At 36.1% G+C, this 20,218-nt stretch overlaps 1 protein-coding gene across 5 annotated transcripts in view; it reads right to left on the bottom strand.

Moving 5' to 3' along the window:
* Positions 1-20,218, bottom strand: part of TMEM161B (transmembrane protein 161B) — a 46,968-nt gene that overhangs the window by 13,934 nt on the left and 12,816 nt on the right. For 3 of the 5 annotated variants that reach the window (XM_082075292.1, XM_082075296.1, XM_082075293.1), the window contains 6 exons: positions 18,019-18,084; positions 16,555-16,635; positions 11,572-11,669; positions 9,757-9,913; positions 1,991-2,142; positions 1,403-1,463 (listed from right to left, as the gene is read on the bottom strand). In XM_082075292.1, the coding sequence (XP_081931418.1) occupies positions 1,403-1,463; positions 1,991-2,142; positions 9,757-9,913; positions 11,572-11,669; positions 16,555-16,635; positions 18,019-18,084 (615 nt within the window). The remainder of the gene's footprint in view (positions 1-1,402; positions 1,464-1,990; positions 2,143-9,756; positions 9,914-11,571; positions 11,670-16,554; positions 16,636-18,018; positions 18,085-20,218) is intronic. The other 2 variants (XM_082075294.1, XM_082075295.1) reach the window with 1 other exon arrangement.

The raw sequence follows: 20,218 nt of genomic DNA, 5'->3' as shown, positions 1-20,218 counted from the left end.
AATTAACGACAAATTATATAACAGAAACAGATAACAGAATGGATTTAGTGATTATGTTTTTAAGAGAGGAACAGATGTATCATAACTTTACCTGGGCAAAGGCAAAATGGATATTTAAGTTACATGATTTATATTCTACCGTAATCCATTAAAAGGCACTATTAAACTGTTATTACTAAAGTTTTTCACAGATTTATCTGAAACATACATACGGCAAATCATGGTGCCTCTTCCAAGTGATGAATATAGTTTGTTATAATGAACTATGGAGTTCAAAAAAAACTTGCAGAAAAAAATAGCCAGGATCAACTGAATTATGGAATTAACAAATGCTGGATTACATTAAAAAAAAAACATGTGACACGTAACTAACACAGATTAAAGAGGAGCAAAACCGAATCTAGTGATCTACATGAGTTTCAGATTATTTCTTAATCTTTGTCATATAAACTACCATAACACACCGTCATCGACTCAACTGCTTCTGTAAACAGCCAAAGCAGTAAAAAGTTCTAAAAAATAAACACTTAGGAGAAAAATTAATACAGAAGTTAGTAAACTTGCAACAGCTTTGGAAAAGCAGAGCGAAGAAAGGCTAAGAAACACATGGGGCTCAGTTACGGATTTCCCATGAATTTATTCATAAATGACACATTCGTCTACTTTAAAGAAACTCCTGTTCCTCAAAAATAAAGCTACTCCATAGATTCTACACAACATGTAAGAACTTCCAAGAAAGAAATTAAAAAGTTGCGGTCCCACAGTGATGACGTACCCCATAAATGCATTTTGGGGTACGTGTATAAGGAAAGAATTGTAACAGAAATCCTTTTTACAGTACACAAAGGCTGTTTACACCAGTGACTGTCTATTTGTGTAACGTCACAAGCTATGGTGTGTTCCTCTGACAGACTAAACAAAACTTGGATGTCCTGTAGCAAGCAGATGATTTTGCATAAAAGAAAAATACTATTCCAACCTGAAAACAGGACTGAAAAACAAAATATACTCCTCCTAAAGCTCCATCTGTAGCTTCTGCTCACTCATCTGCTTGTGTACCACAGGAATGGAAAAAAAAAAAACCCTATTTTTTAGTAATCCTTGCAAAGCTGAAGGGAATTACCATTTAAAAAATGTTTATAGTTGTGAACTGTATTTCATGAGCTGCAACTGAAATGTCAGGATTGAAAATGTCCAAACTAAAAAGAGAAAACACAAATGTAACTTAAGCTACCTGTGAACACTGATGAGTTATCTTCATTAACCTACCCCTTCACATTATTACAGAATTATAAGCATGTACAAGTGCAAAAAGTGCATGACAAATGCTTGCTAAGAAAATCCAAGTGGTTCAACTATAAATGCACAAACAAAGCAAACAAACGTATTTGCAGAAACTTACTGGGATTCCAAACCCTGCTTTTCAAGAAACTTCATAGCACTTTCTGAGAAATTTGAGAATCCTGCAAGGAGAAATGTATTTTATTAGGGTACAAATGCAGAATCCCTTTTTTTAAATAAAATGATTGGTAACAGGTCGTCTTTTAAACAACTTTTCATATGTCTAGCATAGGTCTTTCATGTGCTAATTAGCATGCCATAATGCAATAAAACTTGATTATTAACAGCTCTGGTATTTGTACACTTCATCAACATGAATAAAATTAACATAATTTTTTAGAAAGGTAAGTAATTTTTTTTTCTAGTAAAGTAGCTTTACTATATCACAAAAAGGCAAAAAAGCTTAAACGTAAAACTGGAAGGCAAATATAATAAACAAAACAATCAACCTAGGAAAATATTATACTAATTAAAAGAAAGCAGGGAATATAGTCAGGATATAGCTCAAAATCTGCATTCCAAAGCAAAATTTCTTAGAAGTGTACAACATTACAGAGTTCATTTTTACACAGGTATTCTCAAAAACACTAGAAATAAATTTTTCAGATCATGAAATCTCTATCGCTGTTGCAAACACTAAAGGAGTTACCCGATTCCAGTCCAAACTCCAGATAGTTTTCTGTCACAATGAGAATGGCCATCGCTTTCACGAAGAAGAAAAAACCAAAGGTGACACAGACTGATCTTTCACCTCCATCCTCTACTTTGAAGTAATGGGTAGTCAATGAAAACAGCACCTTACTACACAAGAAAAGGTCAAGGAAAACTAAGCTTGTAAAATAACTACATTTAAGAATGACAAAGCTGTATTTTGGTCATCTACACTAGGGCTGTTCAGTGATGACCAATTTTTTTTTTTTTTTTTTAAGTAATATATGTTGGCTCAATTTCAGGTTAAAATTACAGAATACTGTAAAGCATAAATATCACAAAATGGGTAGCCAGGAACATACTACTCTGGGGTATAGTTTTGATTTAAAACAAAGTTTAAATGTAAAATATTACATAACCATAAGTGACATCAAACAAAAAAATACGACAATTGTATCTTCAATGCAAAATATAGAACTAAACAAAAAAAATCACAGAATCCCAGAATGTCAGGGGTTGGAAGGGCCCTGGAAAGCTCATCCAGTGCAATCCCCCCATGGAGCAGGAACACCCAGATGAGGTTACACAGGAAGGTGTCCAGGCGGGTTGGAATGTCTGCAGAGAAGGAGACTCCACAACCCCCCTGGGCAGCCTGGGCCAGGCTCTGCCACCCTCACCCCCAACAAGTTTCTTCTCATATTCAAGTGGAACCTCCTGTGTTCCAGTTTGAAACAATTACCCCTTGTTCTACTGTTGGTTGTCACCGAGAAGAGCCTGGCTCCACCCTCCTGACACTCACTCTTTATATATCTGTAAACATTAATGAGGTCATTATATATTATATAATGAGGTCGTTATATATTCCACCAAAGTGCATAAATCAATATTAAATATATCTTAATTTCAAAATCCAAACTATTACTTTTGAATGCAGTAAGTGTGATGACAGGGAAGTGAATAAACACATTTTTAACCAGATATACATGTTCTTCCTGGATGCACAACCTCAAGGTGCACAGACAAACAGCAAGAACAGGAGGCTCCAACAAGCGCTTCTAGCAGCAATGGGATAAAATTTCTCAGCTATGAGAATTTCTGCTCACAGTGCCTGGCAAGAAACTCTGACAAATGGCATGGGATCCTTGCTTAGATTGTTAGGTGACTGTTGACTTAACAGAAAATGTACTAAACAGAAAACATACAAAAACATGAAACTTGTTTTTCTCTGCTTTCATGTGCATTGATTTGAGGTTTCTTATCCATCAAAGACAGTAAAACTACAGCACATTTAGCACTAAAAGGACAAAACCCACACCATATAAAAACCCCTATGTAGTCTGGTACAATATATTAAATCCTTTCATGTAACCCTAGTGCCATAAATGGAAATATCTAAGATATCACCTGTTCTGTTATCAAGTTCTTTTTAAAATGTTGATGTATTCTCCTTTTTAACACATTTCTAAACATAATTAGCCCCAAAGTTATATGGTAGATTAGGATAAATTTTTCATTTTATACCATCCACTCTTATTACTTTGAGCTGTAGCACATTATAATGGATTTTTTTTTCAAATGGCAGGTAATATCCAGTACATATTCAAATAAACTACTTGGAGGTCATTCCAGACATTACATGCTTTGAAAAACTAAAAGGGAAAAGGAAAAATATTTTAAGTGTAAACTGTACCCTCTTTTTTCTTTTTTCCCCACTACAGAATAACATATTAATTCATATTTGCACTTTTTCAATACTGGAAGTATTTTGAGATGTAGATATGAAAACACATTTTAGAGCATCTATTCAGTAAAACATTTTAACAGTCATCATTTAATATCTCAGGAAACAATATGATTATGCAGCATCACACTTCATTAGGCAGCACATGTTTAACATTCACTTTGCTGTATTCCATGTCTATGCAGAATGGTGACTCATATGCACGCAATAAAGTGGCCTAAGCACAACAAATAATTACAAAGTTCAGTCATCAGCTTAAGCTACCTTCATACTTCACAGAAAGAAACGATTTATCTAAAGGAAGACTTAAATAATCCTAAAAAGAGGTATGTGATAGGTCATATAGACTGTGTTCTGGAAAGCTTTGTTTCTCTAATGCTACATTCTAAGTGGCTACAAGCTAAGTGGCTTCTTATAACTAAGGACATTGATCACAAATTGGAAACACATTAATTTCAAATCTTTAAGTTACAAAGGACTTGATCAACAGACCTAACGTATAAACAGGTTTTTAACCCCCTAGATACTTCATATTTTCAACCATGGATTGTGCCTAAAGGATGTGGAAAATGCAAACAGGAAACAGAAATATAGTGACAGTAATTGCCAATTGTAGTGCAGATTCAGAACCCTATATATAAGTTAATGATTTGCAAACTACCTCTGACTGAAAGGCTCTGTTAATGGAATAATCACCACTGCAGCCTATTTTACGGTTGGAGAAAAATCGAAGCATTATGGCTCGATTCGTCACTCCTTTCACTGCTTGACCTACTGAAGAAACAATTGGGGAGTATACAGTGCTAAGTTAATAGATTCCCCACTCCCCCACCCCACCTTTCATTACTTTCTTTTTTGTCTCAAAAGGTGACGTGCCTGTAGAATTTATGGTATACAATTTTACGAAAATAATTTTATCTTTAAGTTGCTGCAATTATGGAATTGTTTAATTATACAGTCCACTGGTATTTATGCAGGTAGATGAAGATAAAAAGTTTAATCTGTTTCTATTAAAATACATTAAACTTTCAGATTCACAAGTGAACACCAAATAAACTCCTCTGTACTATTTCTAATTGACTGTATGTAGAAAAAAATCCTTGTTTAAAGCTTAGAGGTTATTTTAAGGTATTTGATGACTGACTTTCCCTAGATCAACCTTTACTCAAGTTAAGAAAATACTGTCACCTTCCTGTGCTATGCCGTTGATACATCTTCCAAAAGCAGATACTGAAATTTATTAATCTACCAATTAAATCAATTTATTGAAACCTTTTCAGATAACAGTCAGCTCCCCCCCTGATAATTACCTTAGTTCCGCTATACCACATTTATTTTCACAAATACATTGCCTTTGCAACAGAAATTATTGCGCATAACACTATTTAACGGTTTATAGACAAAAGGTTCAGTGAGCTGACTTATTCAGTTCTCAGTGATTAATTTTATATAAAGTATAAGAATTTAAATCAGGCACATGCTGCTATTAAGATGGATCACCCCTTAGTGCTGGCTATCTTTCTCTACCCTCATGCACATTCTTCCCCTCGCCAACAAGGCATTTAGTTATTTTACAAACCCGGTCCATCTCAAGTCACCTGGCTGCAACTGCTGCATTTAAAACTCTGATCAATAATTTAGATTGCTGATTTTGAATGTCCGTTCGGACAGAAGACGCCTTTCCAAATTTAAAAATGGTAGCTATTTGCAGATTGATGATCGCTATTATCGGCAAAAATATGTAAAGAATAATAAAAAATAGTAATCAAATATTGTGGCCTGCACCACAATGAGTTTTCAAACATTACTTTCGCAAGAAAAATTGCAAAACTAATTTTTAAGCAAACATTCACAATCAGCAGGTCCTGAATAACAATCTGTCATCAAAAAAACCTCAAAAACTTTGCTTTGCTAGATCTTTTTTTTACCCCTCTCCAGGCACTGGAAACTGTTCAGTGAGTACAGGTGATCACCATGAAAAGTGAACAGAGTATCCTCCAGCCTTTCAAAAATACTCAACACAGAGCAGGTGGTGCAGGAGTTCTTCTAAACGCCAAGAAAACACCCGAGCATCCACCCAGCCCGGCGGGGAATGTGGCATCTGTCACCCACGTACTTGCTGATGCACAAACATTTGAGCGGGTGAAACGTGTTTAAAGCTTCGCTGTGTGAGCACAGCTACCACCAGTGTAATGCAAACACACTCCAACACCAGAACTCAGATACTCAGTTCACGCAGTACTCCTTTTAGACAAAATTTCTGTTAACACACAAATGTACAGAATACATTTGCTTCTGGAACTTTTCTGAATATCTACACCACAAACATTAAAAAATGCTAATAGTGGGTTACTGCACTTTCTGTACTTACAAGGGGCTGATAAGAAAGATGGGGACAAACTTTTAGCAGGGCTGTTGTGATAGGACAAGGGGTGATAGTTTTAACTAAAGGAGGGAGATTCAGGCTGGACATGAGGAAGAAATTGTTGTCCCTGAGGGTGGTGAGAGCCTGGCCCAGGTTGGCCAGAGAGGTGGTGGATGAACCATCCCTGGAGACATCCCAGGCCAGGCTGGACGGGGCTCTGAGCACCCTGAGCTGCTGAAGATGTCCCTGCTCATAGCAGAGGGGGCACTGGGGGAGATAGGAAGGTCCCTTCCAACCCAAACTCTTCTATGAGTCCATGGCTCTATGAAAACATTTATTTTTGGAAGACATGGCTGAGAAGATTTCCAATCATCACTTCCAACTTCTCAAAGCTTTTTTTGGTCCTTCAGCCAGACAAATCCCCAGTACAACCTATGACCTCTTAACACGTCATAAAACAGAAGAAACATATGCTACCAAAACACCAAATTGTTCTAGAATTAGTTATTGACATATCACATTGACTGCTTTCAATTGAAAATTGAGGCAACCAATTTTTTCCAAAACTTACATTGTGGTGAATTGTTCCCCTGGTCTTGACAGACTGAATTAGTAAATAGTTGTACAAATTTTAAAGTATTTTCAGCATCTCAGAGGCCAGTTTTCTTCTGAAATCTCTTTTCACCTGCCTAGGTTCCAGTGAGGATTGTGTTATCAATATCTCTGTGTATCAGTCTTCGCACCAGACCCCTTCACCCAAAAAGCTGTCATGCCCAGAATAAGTTATGTTAACACATCTATGGAGATGTTAACTCTAACATAAAATTTAGACTGTGCCTCCTGGTACTGCAGCCTCCTGCATTGCCACGAATCCCTCAGACTGCACAGCATGACACATCTTCATCCCATCAGTCCAGAAACTGTACTGGTAATTAAGCAAAGTCCTATTCAGCAACAGGAAGAAGTAAACAAAAGTTGTACAAAGTGACAGAAACCTAGTTCTGACCATTTGCTTTCTTCATATACTTAATAAACAATTGTTCAGCTACCTACTACTGGATTAAGTAATTGTATTTTCTATTGTATTATCTCTCTCAAATTATTCAAAAAGGTGCAATTTTTTTAAGTGATTAATTAAAAATCTGGAATTTAGGCTCTAATGTTTGACTACACATTAAAAAAAAAAGTTTAAACTCACTTGTATACAGGTTTCTTATTTCCCAGATTTCATTTATTTCTGAAGGTTTGGTCCTACATATCAGGCCATTCTCTTCTATGTTTTCCCAAATTCGCCTATGATTTTAGAAGTGCCACATGAATTTTAAACTTTTAACTTCTCTAACCTTTTGCTCACACCAACAAACAGACAGAAGTCCTGGAGGATTTTCTCTCCACAGTATAATGCCTATTAGCAAAAACTCAAAACAATATTGGTCTCTTAGCCAACACTTGCTTAGGTACAAAAATGCTAAAGCATGTAATTAACTCTTCACAGCTTGTTAAATAAAATTTAGCTTTTAGCACATGATCTTTCACTTTTAATACTATTCTATCTGATCTTACTTTCCTTTCAGTAATGTCAGAAGGCTAGTGAGAAAACATAGCTAATGTGCTTCTAACATATGTCTGTTTCAGTTTCCTCCAGCTGCAAATGTGCAATTAGATCTCAAGTGCTTCAGCCAGATTAAGATAAAACTGGAAATGCTAGTTTAGGCTTAATTCATATTTAAATGGCAGGTGAGAAAGAAACCATCAAAAAAAGATCCTAATAACTACTTGCACATTCACACCACTGAGACAGCACTGCCAGGTAGCTTAATCTTTTTTTAATTTCTACATTTGGTTTTGCCCTGAATTGATGGCCAAATGAAAGCAGTGATAAAGACTGTATTTAAATACCACGATAAGAAAGAATTACTGCAGCGGACCTTCCTACAAAATATAACTCACAATTCTTGTTTCACCTAGAATTGCAATCATTGTATTATTATTTAGCTGGCTACACCCAAGATCTGAAAGATGAAGCAAGTGGGGTGTTGCCACCAATAAATTTAAGAGCACATTGTGGCTTTAGTATTTCAAACCTGCTTTTGCATTAGTTCTGTTAACCTCCCCCTCATCCTCAAAATGAGAGTCAAAGGTGTTGGCTTTAATTTCTGATTTCTTAAGCAGTAGCTGCCTCCCTCTGTCAAGATTAAACCAGAATTCCTGAGTTACCCAACCAAATAAAATACAGGCTGCTCAAGACCATAGCTATCATATCATTAAAACTCTCCTGCCTCTACCCAGTAGACTAGAAAAAACACCTTTTGGACTGTGGATCTGTCCTCTGACAAGTCAAAGGAGAAATATCGGCTCCGGAAGCAAGCTACGGACAGCGTTCTTTTTTCATAATGAGTTGACTCCCTCTTGTAGCAAGTTCTTACACATTACAAGGAAAATTCTGGATATTATTTATACTTCAGGCTACTTGGAAGAAGAATCCCTGTCCTTTTCATAAAGGCAGCGCACATTTTATGAATTATCAAGCACAGACAAGCATTAAGCATATTCAGAACGGTTAGCCAAATATAACCAAACATTAGAGCTCAAGAGTTTTACGTACCACCACTAGCTATTGCTAACATACACACACAAAACAACACCCCACACGCAAACCTACAATACAGTAAGAATCTGTTGAAGAACAGATATTTTTACAGAGGAATCAACTTTGAATATTCAAGTGCTGTACCAAACCTAACTTAGCACTTTATCTGGTTGTCAGCTGTTGAGGAAACAGAGGAATTGCAGAGATTCACTTTCCAGCTCACCTTTCCATAACCTGCACTCTTCCAGGCCCTTATTCAATTCCACTGCTTTATCACCTCTCACATCTTTAAAAGGCAACTTTCCTCCCTAATGTGTACATCTGGATCAGTATGTGGAAAGCAGTTAATTACCATGCAAGCATTCATGTCTGGTACAGCCTTCTCCAGTAAAAACAAACAAAACAGCTGCTTCTTTTTATGGTTCGATACTGCCCATTTCCTAAATACCCTGCTTTTGTTTCCCTCACTTCCAGAGGAGAGTTCAGCTTTCCCAGTAACTTTGAAAACACACCATCTCAGCTCCTACAACTGTCTACAGATTTTATTTTCTGTTAACTTTCTAAGAGTGTCTTGAATGTACTTTAAAGTTATTAATTCATGCCTGTATCTTTGCAATAAATTAATATACACATTACTATACTATTTTGTTCAGGAAGTATCAGACTAAACATACTGAACCCAAAAAGCATGCAGTAAATTGAACACTTCTCCAAAAGTTGTAAACATCTTGTATACAGAAATCTATTTCTGAATGCTAAACTGGGTAAAGCCAATTTAATTTATAATGGTACCACTAAATATTACACATGAGCAGTAACTGTATGTTCATATCCATATACTTTTTCCATAAATAGTCTGGTATTAGCATTCAGAACCTATTGGTATGGGCAAATACAAAGAGCATGTACAGCATACACGTTACCCAAAAATGGCACTAGCTTACGCAGTCTGTTTTCCAAATGCTAAATATTTGTGTATACTGCCAACCAACAACACAGAGCTTTATATGACTTGCAGAATGATGTAAGCTATGGAATGGAGTGATTTAAGAAAACAGAAAAAGATACACTGCAAAAGCCAAGACAAGCAGGCACCAGACGATGCTGATATTCATTTCTTGTGAGGGCTTCACAATACTGTAATAGGCTTCCGTCACCACATACACAATCGTAGCTGCAACGGTGAAATCCACCAACCACTGATATTCCGGAAAGTAATGCAATGCTGAAAAATACAAGTTTGAAGATGTTAAAGGTGTGATATTTCAGGGCAGTTACTGACATACATAGAATGGAACAACAACAGCAAAAAAGCCACATTTCTTCCCACTTAGCAACCTGAACTTGACTTCTGTCATTCCATCCTTCATTACTACTCAAATTTATATGGCTACAAGATTTTACTATTTTATGTCATACATTAACATTCCAAATTCAAAAAGTGTACTTAATTTAGATCTCAGCATCACAATAGAAAATTATTCTCCAGTTGAGTCTAACTACAAATCCAGGTAAGAGTTTTGACTTTCAGTTAAAGATGAAAAGCTCACTGGTAATCATTTAAAAAAATAAAAATAATTGTTTACTCATTTTCCTAAAAAAAAAAAAAAAAAAAAAGTGTATATATATATATACACACACACTGGTGGCTTTTCTTCAAGACATTGTTAATATCTCCTGTACAGCAATAAAACATCGTGTAAATTCCATCATGAAAACTCTGAGGATCACAGTGCGTTGCATGCAGGCTGGGTGACTTATGGACACCCCATAGGTGATGGGAACTGCAAAGAACAATATGTGATAATGAAGTGCAGCCTGACCCTCCCAAACACCTTCACTGCATCTACGGGGTTAAAAAGTCACAAAACATTACTGAGCATTTGTCTGTTTACTATGGGCCACCTGATGTTAAACATGAAATTGGTCAAACTTGAACTTCCAAGTCCTATACTTATTTTGAAATAACTGTCTGGTTAGATCTAACAAAAGTCTGTACACATAACTTTTTAAAGACAGTTAAATCCTGCACTATATCAGTATCTATAAATAATTAAGGAGACACTTAAATGCTATAATTTCAAGCCAATAACACTAATTGAAACTTGTGAATGCTCTATTTATGTGCCAGCTTCAAAGACTCGGTATTTCTGTAAAAGGGATTTTGTACACTGTCTCTGATAATTTGAGAAATCTCCTGCAAAAGACTATGCTTGCTTTCTTTTCTTCTGTATTTATGCATATAAAAATGTAGAAAGGAAAAAAATACGTATCACACATACATACATATTCATATATGAGATTTCTGTAAAATATTGACTGTTTATGATTAAGGAATCAAAAATTACCACTTAAAATAATAGCAAATTGCAAAACACTTCATGCTGCTTATTTCTGTACTGTCACTTTCAGTTTCCAAGCATTTTACCTCAGTGTTTCAGAAGTGCAGTTGAAAGGTCTAGATTTCAATGCTACGGCACATTTCCTATTTTAGATGAGCAGAAAATACATGTTTCAACATCTGCCAGCTGTCATTTTGTTGTAAAAAGCTATGATCTCTATTTCAAATAGACTACGATGTGATCCTTCCAGTGCTGTCTCATACTTCTGTGGATGCCTGATATAACAGCAGACGGGCTTTATGCTGGATCCCACCTGCCCATCCTTTTTCCATTACAAGGCTATTAAGATGTCACCCATGGAACAACAAAGGAGACTTAGCCCTAATTCTTGCCTTCTCATTTAACTTCATTATCAGTTATACTTCTATTCATGGTCTATAAAAAAAAAAACATTTTCCAGCATTCATTGCAAATAAACATGTGATAGAATAAAATATATATTTGCAATAATATACTATTATATGCATCCACTTATTCTTACCAATAGTGTCCCTTTCAGTCACAGATTTTGTTTCCAGATGAAGATCAATGTCTTTTGGAATGGTTAAGGGTTTGTTTTCAATATGACCATTATATTTTCTGCAACAATAAATAAATAGATAGATAATACACAGATGAATACAACAAAACGAACTTTTTCAACGTATAATTTCAAATCTAAGTAGAGCACAGACCACCTTTTTGCCAAATACAAACATTATAATCTGTCTAGCTACATGCATTAATTCAAGTTCCAGCATGAACGTCAATGCTTTGTAGGTTTACCTTGCAAGGCTCTGACATACTTACTGTGGAATGGGTTTAAATGGCCTCTATATGTTGCACCCTGAGCATACAGAGGGCAAGATCCAGTGGTCAATATTTACTTCAGATCACCAATTTTCTCAGTTCAGGGAGCTACAGGGAGTTCTACTAAGTTCCCACAGTCCCAAAAGGTTAGTGATACGAGTACAACTACAGAGCAGAATATATCCACCCCACCATACAAATACCCTGAAGAAAATAAAAACTAAACTAAGACTTTTTAATTGAGGTCTGGACCAGGATGCTGAAAGACAGCAATGTTAAAGTCTCTCAGTTGAAAGTAAGTAAAAAAGACGGACTTGGCAGTGGTAATTTATCGAACATTCAGTGGAAGTAAGAAGCAGTAATCCATCTCATATGACAGATAATAAGGAAAAAAACTAAAAACTAATTTCCAAAAAAGCATTAGGCCTTTTTGTCAAAACAGGGTGCTCAGTCCACATGAGCTAGACTAACCTAGACCGTTGAAAGATCCATCCTACTAGCCATCAAGCAAAGACAATTTAAAGGTAGTTTTCTAATCTAAAAGGGTATGCATAGAAATACTACAGACTTGTTTCAATTCACACCCTGCTTATGAAAATAAGGAAAAAAAAAAAAGTATGCAGTATTACTAGCAATCCTAGAGATTCAGTACATCTGGAAAAGAAATAACCCATCACGCTCTCTTTGGGGAGACAGACAAGGGTAGGTACATCACGATACAGCATCAGGGTTCAAAGCTGCGTTCCAGGTTTTAGCCATTTCTGCCGAGCACAACAGTGATACACAGAGGCTGCAAAAAGCATAACACACAGATTCATTCGCTCCTCTCATACAGGTGGCCACATGTTTATACAAATAGAAGGAATGAGGCAACCAAAGGCTGATCCTCACGCTGCTAAACCCTTCCTGGTCTCCAGCATTAAGCAACGTGGGGATAATCAGAGCCAGGAATTAAACCATCATTTCTCAAAACTCACACAAATTTGCCTAATCCCTTTCTGAAAGAATTCTAAATTTGTTAAGATGTGTAGAGTGCCTTGTGGCACCAAGTTCTACAACCTGTGTCCCAAACTGAGAAGTCCTTAAATCTACCCTACTAGCGTTATTCAGTGCCTCCTTGTGTATCTCAGTAGTAAGTTTGCTACTCCCTATCCACCCTCTGCACACACTGGATACATCCCGGTTGTCAAACCCTCCCTAAGCCAGTCCCAGACCAGTAAACCTTGAGTTTCTCCTCCCTGTGTGGAAGCCTTTCTTGTAGCCACCATCACTCCCCTCTTCCAGTTCTACTGAATCATCTTTGAAACACAGTAAAAACAAAACAATGTCTTATACGTACAATATGAAGTTAGACGATGTTTTCCAAATTGCTGGTTAGAACTAACAGATCTATAGAAAATAATTTTTCACAGCAGAGACACATGTATAGACCATAAGAGATGACATATTTAGAACAAAAGGTGCATTTTCATATGGAGTTCTGAAACTATAGCAACACTGTGATCTTCACTTTCCTGAAAATAAGCCACACTACTAGACTTTTAATTGCAGAAAATACGATGCTCTTAAACAAACCGGAACAAAGTCAAGTTACATGCAATTGGGTTGAGAGATTACCATTATCAACCAGGGTAAAACTTACCTTATCACTATTAAAAAAAAGATGAAAGCAAATCAGAAAATGTTTTGTTAGGTTAAAAAAAAAAAAAAATTATATATATATATATATATACACACATATCTCAAACCCAAAACTTGTAACACCTAAATGGCTAGAAGAGTAAACTGCCACAGTTTAGAACAGCCCATCTCAAATTAGAAAAGGAGAGGCAGATTTTCCATAGAAATATGATTTATTGGGACACAATTAAAAAGAAACAGTCAAAATTCAGTCATTCATGAACTTATTTTTCAGGAATGATGTCCTCTCAGCAAATGTGTAAGATAAGAATACAAGTAGAAATTTCATTAATAATTTCTTTTTCCTGGTGATATCCATTCTTAGTATCACCTGAAGCACCAGAATTTTAATGGGCAAACTGAAAACTGAGGATAGGAATCTAGAGCACCACTCCAAAGAAGCCACTTGAGCATCTGCAAGTATCTTCTGTGTGCTTCCCTGACACAGATGTGCCATGATGTTCTCCTATGTAGAAGTATCATCACCTTGAGCAAAATGCACATTTTGATTACTGAAGCCATTTCAGCTCAACAAATTTTGGTGTTCCTACACTTTAATCAGTGTAAGCCCCAGCGATACAATCAGAGCATACCCAGGATCATTGACAGCTTTAATTCAAACTAATTCATAGTAGCTATGGGCCTTTTCATTAGCCCAAGAATTTAACATAACGTAAACGTTTCTAAAATAGAAAATCTGCCTAACAGTCATGTGCTATTATAATATATAGCATAATATACTGAAGTCTAACATGCATTCAATAAAATGGACTAAAACTTCACACCACAGTTGTTTCTACGGCTAATTTTCAAGAAACTTCCTTGGATGTCCTTTTGCCATTTCTCTTCTAATAAATTCAGACTGGAAAAGTAGTTAAGTAAGGAGAAGGTACTACATTTTGCAAGACTATAGGCTTGACAAAACAAGTTCTTTATCTTTAAAACACTTAAGGGAAATAATCAAACAGACACATCGTTATTTCTCTTGCATTATCTGTTCCACATCTCCTTGGCTTAAAGGAGCACTGAGTTCCATTCTGTGCAACCTAAAACAGTAAGTACATCCAAAACAACTCAACAGGAACAATTCCTGTTTTAAACTACAGCTCTCCTCTGGCTTCTTTAGAGAGCACAGAGGTAGGTATATTTATTGACTAAAAAGTGTATTATTCATTCCGTTGTTAAAAGAGCCAAGCAAGCATCAGTTATGCTTTCACATTACCATCCTGGTTTCTTTGAATTTTCATATATCTCAGTGATTAACATTTCCCCTAGTAGAAACAACTATTTTCAACTATTATATTACAACTGTATTCTCTTGGTTGCATGTTAACATAGTAAGATAATTATATCAATCTTATCATAACTAAATCACACCTGCAAAATTTTATTGTGCAGACATGAAAACATAGCATCGCGTTTGAAACATAAAATGTAGAAATTTAGTAACTGAAAAAAGACTTAATGCATACATAGGTGACTTGTGATACCAGTTCCTACTGAATTACACAGTAAATTTTCCAAAGACTACAAAATTGAGGCTTGTATGTCAGTACACATTAACATGCCATGCTTCTACTCAGCTGAGAGCATGTAATTGCTCTGGTGAAAGTGCGAACACACATGGTTTTGATGGGAGAAGACTGGCAAGGCTAAAAAGCAATGTACCATTTCTATTTGGCAATGTCATCATGGTTTTCTGTCTAAAGCCCCTATGGGGGTGGCTTATAGTTACATAATTAAAGTTGATTTTATATATTAATAAATATTACTGGTTAAATGTTATACATTGTAACAGTTATAGACAGTTATAAATTGTAATGCTAAACACAATTATTTTGCCTCAATTTGTTAAAGAAAACTCTTAGATAAAATGAGTTTCTGAATTTGAAAGAATACTGCAACAAACATGTAAAATTAAAGTTATTTAATATTAAAGGAACAACTTAATTCTTTCACCCAAAGTGTGGCAAATAAGGTTGCTAAGAATGTAGCTTAAGAACTACAAAATAAAAACAAAATATTATTGTAATTAACAGATTATATGTGCAATTTGTGGATTAACAGAAGTGTTAAGAATTATAAGAGAGCTCATACTAGAATAAAAGCGATGAAAGGAAACTTCCTACGTCACCAAAAAGAAAGCTGGAGGGTTTTGTTTGAAACACAGTCAATTCAGAACCCTTGCATCAACACACCCAGCTCCACCATCTCAAGATCGCTCTTGGCTCTTGCCACAGTTGTACTCCTAGGAAGAATGTTCCAGAACTTCATGCCTGGACGTCAGAATTCTGCTTCCACATTAAGCTGACAGACAGCTAACTCATCCCTTTCAGTTGTCTATTTGCTGGGTTAGACATGCCAAGCTCTTTTAGCCTCCTCTAGTAAGACAGACTTTCTGTTTCCTGCGTGATCCTGGCAGCCCTCTGTTCACGTACAAATCCATTTTTCTGGAACGTGAGTGATCAGAACTGCGCACAGTAATACAGACAAAGTTCTACACTGGTGCCCTGTGCAAGACGATTAATATTTTACTACCTCCTCTACTAGAAACACCTCGCCTAATACATCCTAGGGCACATTTACCTTTATCACAGCTGTGTAAGAGTCATGACTCGTAGTAATCCTACGCTGAACTAATATACTCAACATCTTTCTTCTCTTGCTTCAAGACGAAGAGCTTCAATCCTACAGAAGACCTGTTTCCTCAGTTTTCATCCAAATTAATACATTCACTAATAAAAGTCCTTGACACCAAATTATCAATATCATAGACCAATTCTGTGGACTGGAAATCATCCAATCCTGTACAATCTGGGCATGTTCCATTCTCTGTTAAGCCAAACACAGTTTGGTATAAAGCTGTGATAATTAATGCAAGCAGGGCAGTCATAGGCAACTAGCAGTTTGTAACTCACACAAAGACAAAAGTCAGCCAGCAAGGTTACTATATGTATCAAGTTGGGGAGAAAAATAAAATAAAACAAGTATTTACCTATCTTTTTTGCTCTTTCCTCTTTGTTTTCCTGCAAGAATCCGTAGTTCTTCTTCAGTAGGATGCTGATACCACCGTAAACTAAAGAAAAATAAGATCTTAAGTAAAACAATATCAGTATTAGCAATTCAGAGTTATTTTCCTTTTTTTAAGACTACATATCAATCTATATGCATTTTAAAACACTGGTCATTTGCAATACCTAAGCAAAATACGCTTCTGTGCAAGTACCAGCCTGAACTGAACAACCACAATTAAACTTCGGTTCTCTTCAGCATATCAGGTGTTTATTTACAATTAGAAAGCTTGGCCACTTTGTCCTTCAAGTGAAAGCCCTTCACTTCTCAAAATACCAATTTTTCAAGTTATCAAATACAGCAAACAAGTTTGTACCAATATTGGAAAAAGTTCACTAGAATAACTATACCACTACAATTACCCATCAGAACCATACTCTAAATGACTTCATAAAGTACAATTATGCCTCTCAAAACAGTAATTTTCTAGAATCTGGACTAGTTGTTACCAAATAACCAGTCTTTTCTCTTAGGCAGAGCAGATCTTAGCATCAATGTTCCTCTCCTAAACACCTCCTCAGTGATATCTTCAACTCCTACCAGAAAAATGCTATTAAAAAAAATAAAATCACTAGTTTACAGGTAGCTGAGCTGTTTTTCCACTTTCACAAGTCAATGCACCACCCATTGCTCATGTATTTAAAAGGGAAGTAGCGGCAAGGAAATTCTGAAGAGGAAAAAAAGAGATGGTTATGTGTATTTTACTCAAACATCTACACATGTCAAGAACCACAGTAGCTGAAACAAGGTGTTTTCCACATTCCGCAGGGAGGGTTGCTGTCCAGATGCAGGAAGGATGTCACTGTGATTTCCACTTTGAAGTGCTGAGGCAAAAGAGCCCAAGTATTGATGGGACCAGACTAGGTAAATTTATCTGTATTTAAGTGTATTCTGTGTATCTGTATATTGAGTGTATCTGTATATTAAGTGTATTCTTCTGGAGTAGAAGGCCGCTAATTGGTCACACAGGTGTAACACAGTAACAGAGATGATAATGGAATCCACAGCTGTCAGTACTTTTCACATTAAGAAAACCTTGATAATACTCAGTTCTCAGCTCCGATCTGGAAAGGATTCCTGTCCCAAGTGGAAGTCCGGTCAACGCATCTTTCTATTTGTAGAATATTGGCCTTCCACATAAATATTAAAAAAAATTGTCATTCTTTGTGGAATGTTGTCTACACGACAAATACCGAGGGAAGGCAACTTCTACACAACCCACGCTAAAAGCAGAAATAATCCTAAATGCAGCAGCCACCACAAGCAACATATCTTCTGCCTTCCTTACGATGGCTTGGACACTTCGTGTGTGCATGCTTGTGCTGCAAGAGACATAAGATAATGACTACAAGAAATAATAGGTGCAATTTTAAGGAAACATACGTACCACTGAGCACAGGCCTGTCTGGCAGATCCTGAACAGGAGACATAGTCCCTCTGTCCTGATTTTGTCCTTGACAAGACACAAAACTTGGCTCAGGACAGGCAAGCAGGAGTGAAGAAAAATGGTGCGACAAAAATACAACATGTTTCGGGAAGAGCTCCCAAGTTCAGAAGTTTAATTGCTGGTATAATGAAGCATTAAACATGCAGTTGCACCGGGCTCATGGACATCATCTTAAAACAACTCAAAAACTGGTGTAATGGATAAGTAAGAGTCCATGACCCTGTGTCAGTAGGTACTGCTGAGCTAAATAATCTGCTGATGCTGGGATTTTCTTCAAGAGAAAATAACTTCAATACCAGCCAGTAATATATCACAGAGATCCAAAACATTGCACACTTGATGGAATTCACTACCTGTTCAAAAGCTGAAAATGGCAAATACTACAGACTTTGCATAAAAAAGGGGTTTTGAGGGGCACAAGAGGGGCTGAATTTTGCTTGTTTTGGTTTTGTTTCTTCTTCAAGGTATTGGTAAAAGCGAAAGTTATTTCATTATTTTATTTTTATCCCGTGTGGAAAATCTGCTGTTTGCAAACTTTGCTGCAAAAGAGACTTTAAGACTGAGAGTCACAAAGAAAACAGAGTATCTGCTTTTTCATCCAAGACAACAAACTACGCTGGAGATACTAACTTCTTCCTATCACACAACCTGGAAAAAGTGGGTGAAGGCAGATAAACAGTCTTCTGCTTTGTCATTCACCATCTCCCAGATCTGAACTTGGCATCTGAAAGTCCCACGAGTAATTATGAAAACCCCCAGTACTGGAAAGTAATTTTTCACAATCTTTCCTACACAGACAGAGAAATAATACAATAGAAAAGACACAATTCGTGTTCTGTGCAATGTACTAGAGCAAATCAAACACTTAAACTACAATTTGCTGTTAATTACACTACAGAATTATGTTGCAAGCAATTCTTCATTACAACTAATAGGATACAAGATTCGGGATTTTTTTAGTTAATAAACTCTACACACCTTGCCTTTAAAATCTCAAAACCAAGAGATCTGAATGAACATTTTCATAAAGGTAGAACTAAAAAAAAAAGTACTTTGTATCAGCTTCAACTTTTGTATCTATATATATATGTATTTAAAACCGAGATCACATAACTGATTACTATTCAGACTAACTTGTATATGTCCAAGCTACAGAGTAACAGCAGCAAAGATACGCCCCAGTTAATTTGAATGAAGGTCATTAACAAATGCACAACAAAACATCCATTTTGTCCTGTCTTCCTGAAGTGGCCTGAAAAAAGAACATAGCTGAGCAACTTAAAGTAACATTTTGATAGAAAATACTTTATTAGTTAAAAATGTGGAGAGCTATGCAGATACTTACGCTGCCAATTGATTGACTTCAATAAATGTGAATGTTCAAATTCCAGTAAAGGTGCAAAAATAGCATTGATTGAAAAAGTTTGTATTTCTTTACAAATTTAAGTAAATAGCTTTTTCAGTCAATGATAGCTGTTAATTCTGTAAATTAATAATTACCTTAAATCTAGCTATTCCAAACTTAAAAGCACTGTTAGAAATGTACACATACAGACATCTTTAAACCAACTGGTCACTAAAGAATTCCTGGCTTGCCTTGAAATGTGTTTATCCTCCCTCCAATTTGGCAAGGGCTATCTCGCTTAGAAAAGCTTCCTAACCCTTCCTTCCAAAGACACTTAAGCCAAATAAATTAAAAACCAGTTTTGGGAACCAAAGACTAGTTGAAGTGTATTGACAAAGGAAAAGAGGAACAGGTGGTAACTTGTCCTAGGAAAGGTCAACTGCGTAAGAGCATATCTGCTTGTACCTGTATACACTTAGGTGTGTATAAAACCCTTCACCATCCCACCCACACAGGTCTGTCAAAGAAAACACTGCTGGCAAAAAGACAGCACTAAGGAAAAAGGGTTAAACTCTCTAAAAAAAGAGAGTTTTTCAGCCAAACTAAGAACTATTTTTCTTTCTGCCTTTAAAATTCAGATTCTTCTTGCAGTGAGGCTTCTGACTTGTTTTTATTTCTTAGAACACAGAATTATTTCTGTCTCTTTATATAATTCTTGTAATCAAGAGGTTATTCACAACGACTGAAATTACACTACACTAAAATAGTTACCAGATAAACAGAACACTGAAAAGT

Source organism: Streptopelia decaocto (assembly GCF_964273445.1).
Source record: "Streptopelia decaocto genome assembly, chromosome: Z".
NCBI classification, from domain to species: domain Eukaryota; kingdom Metazoa; phylum Chordata; class Aves; order Columbiformes; family Columbidae; genus Streptopelia; species Streptopelia decaocto.
Note: the sequence above shows the minus strand (reverse complement) of the source record. Positions and strands in the feature narration are given on the sequence as shown.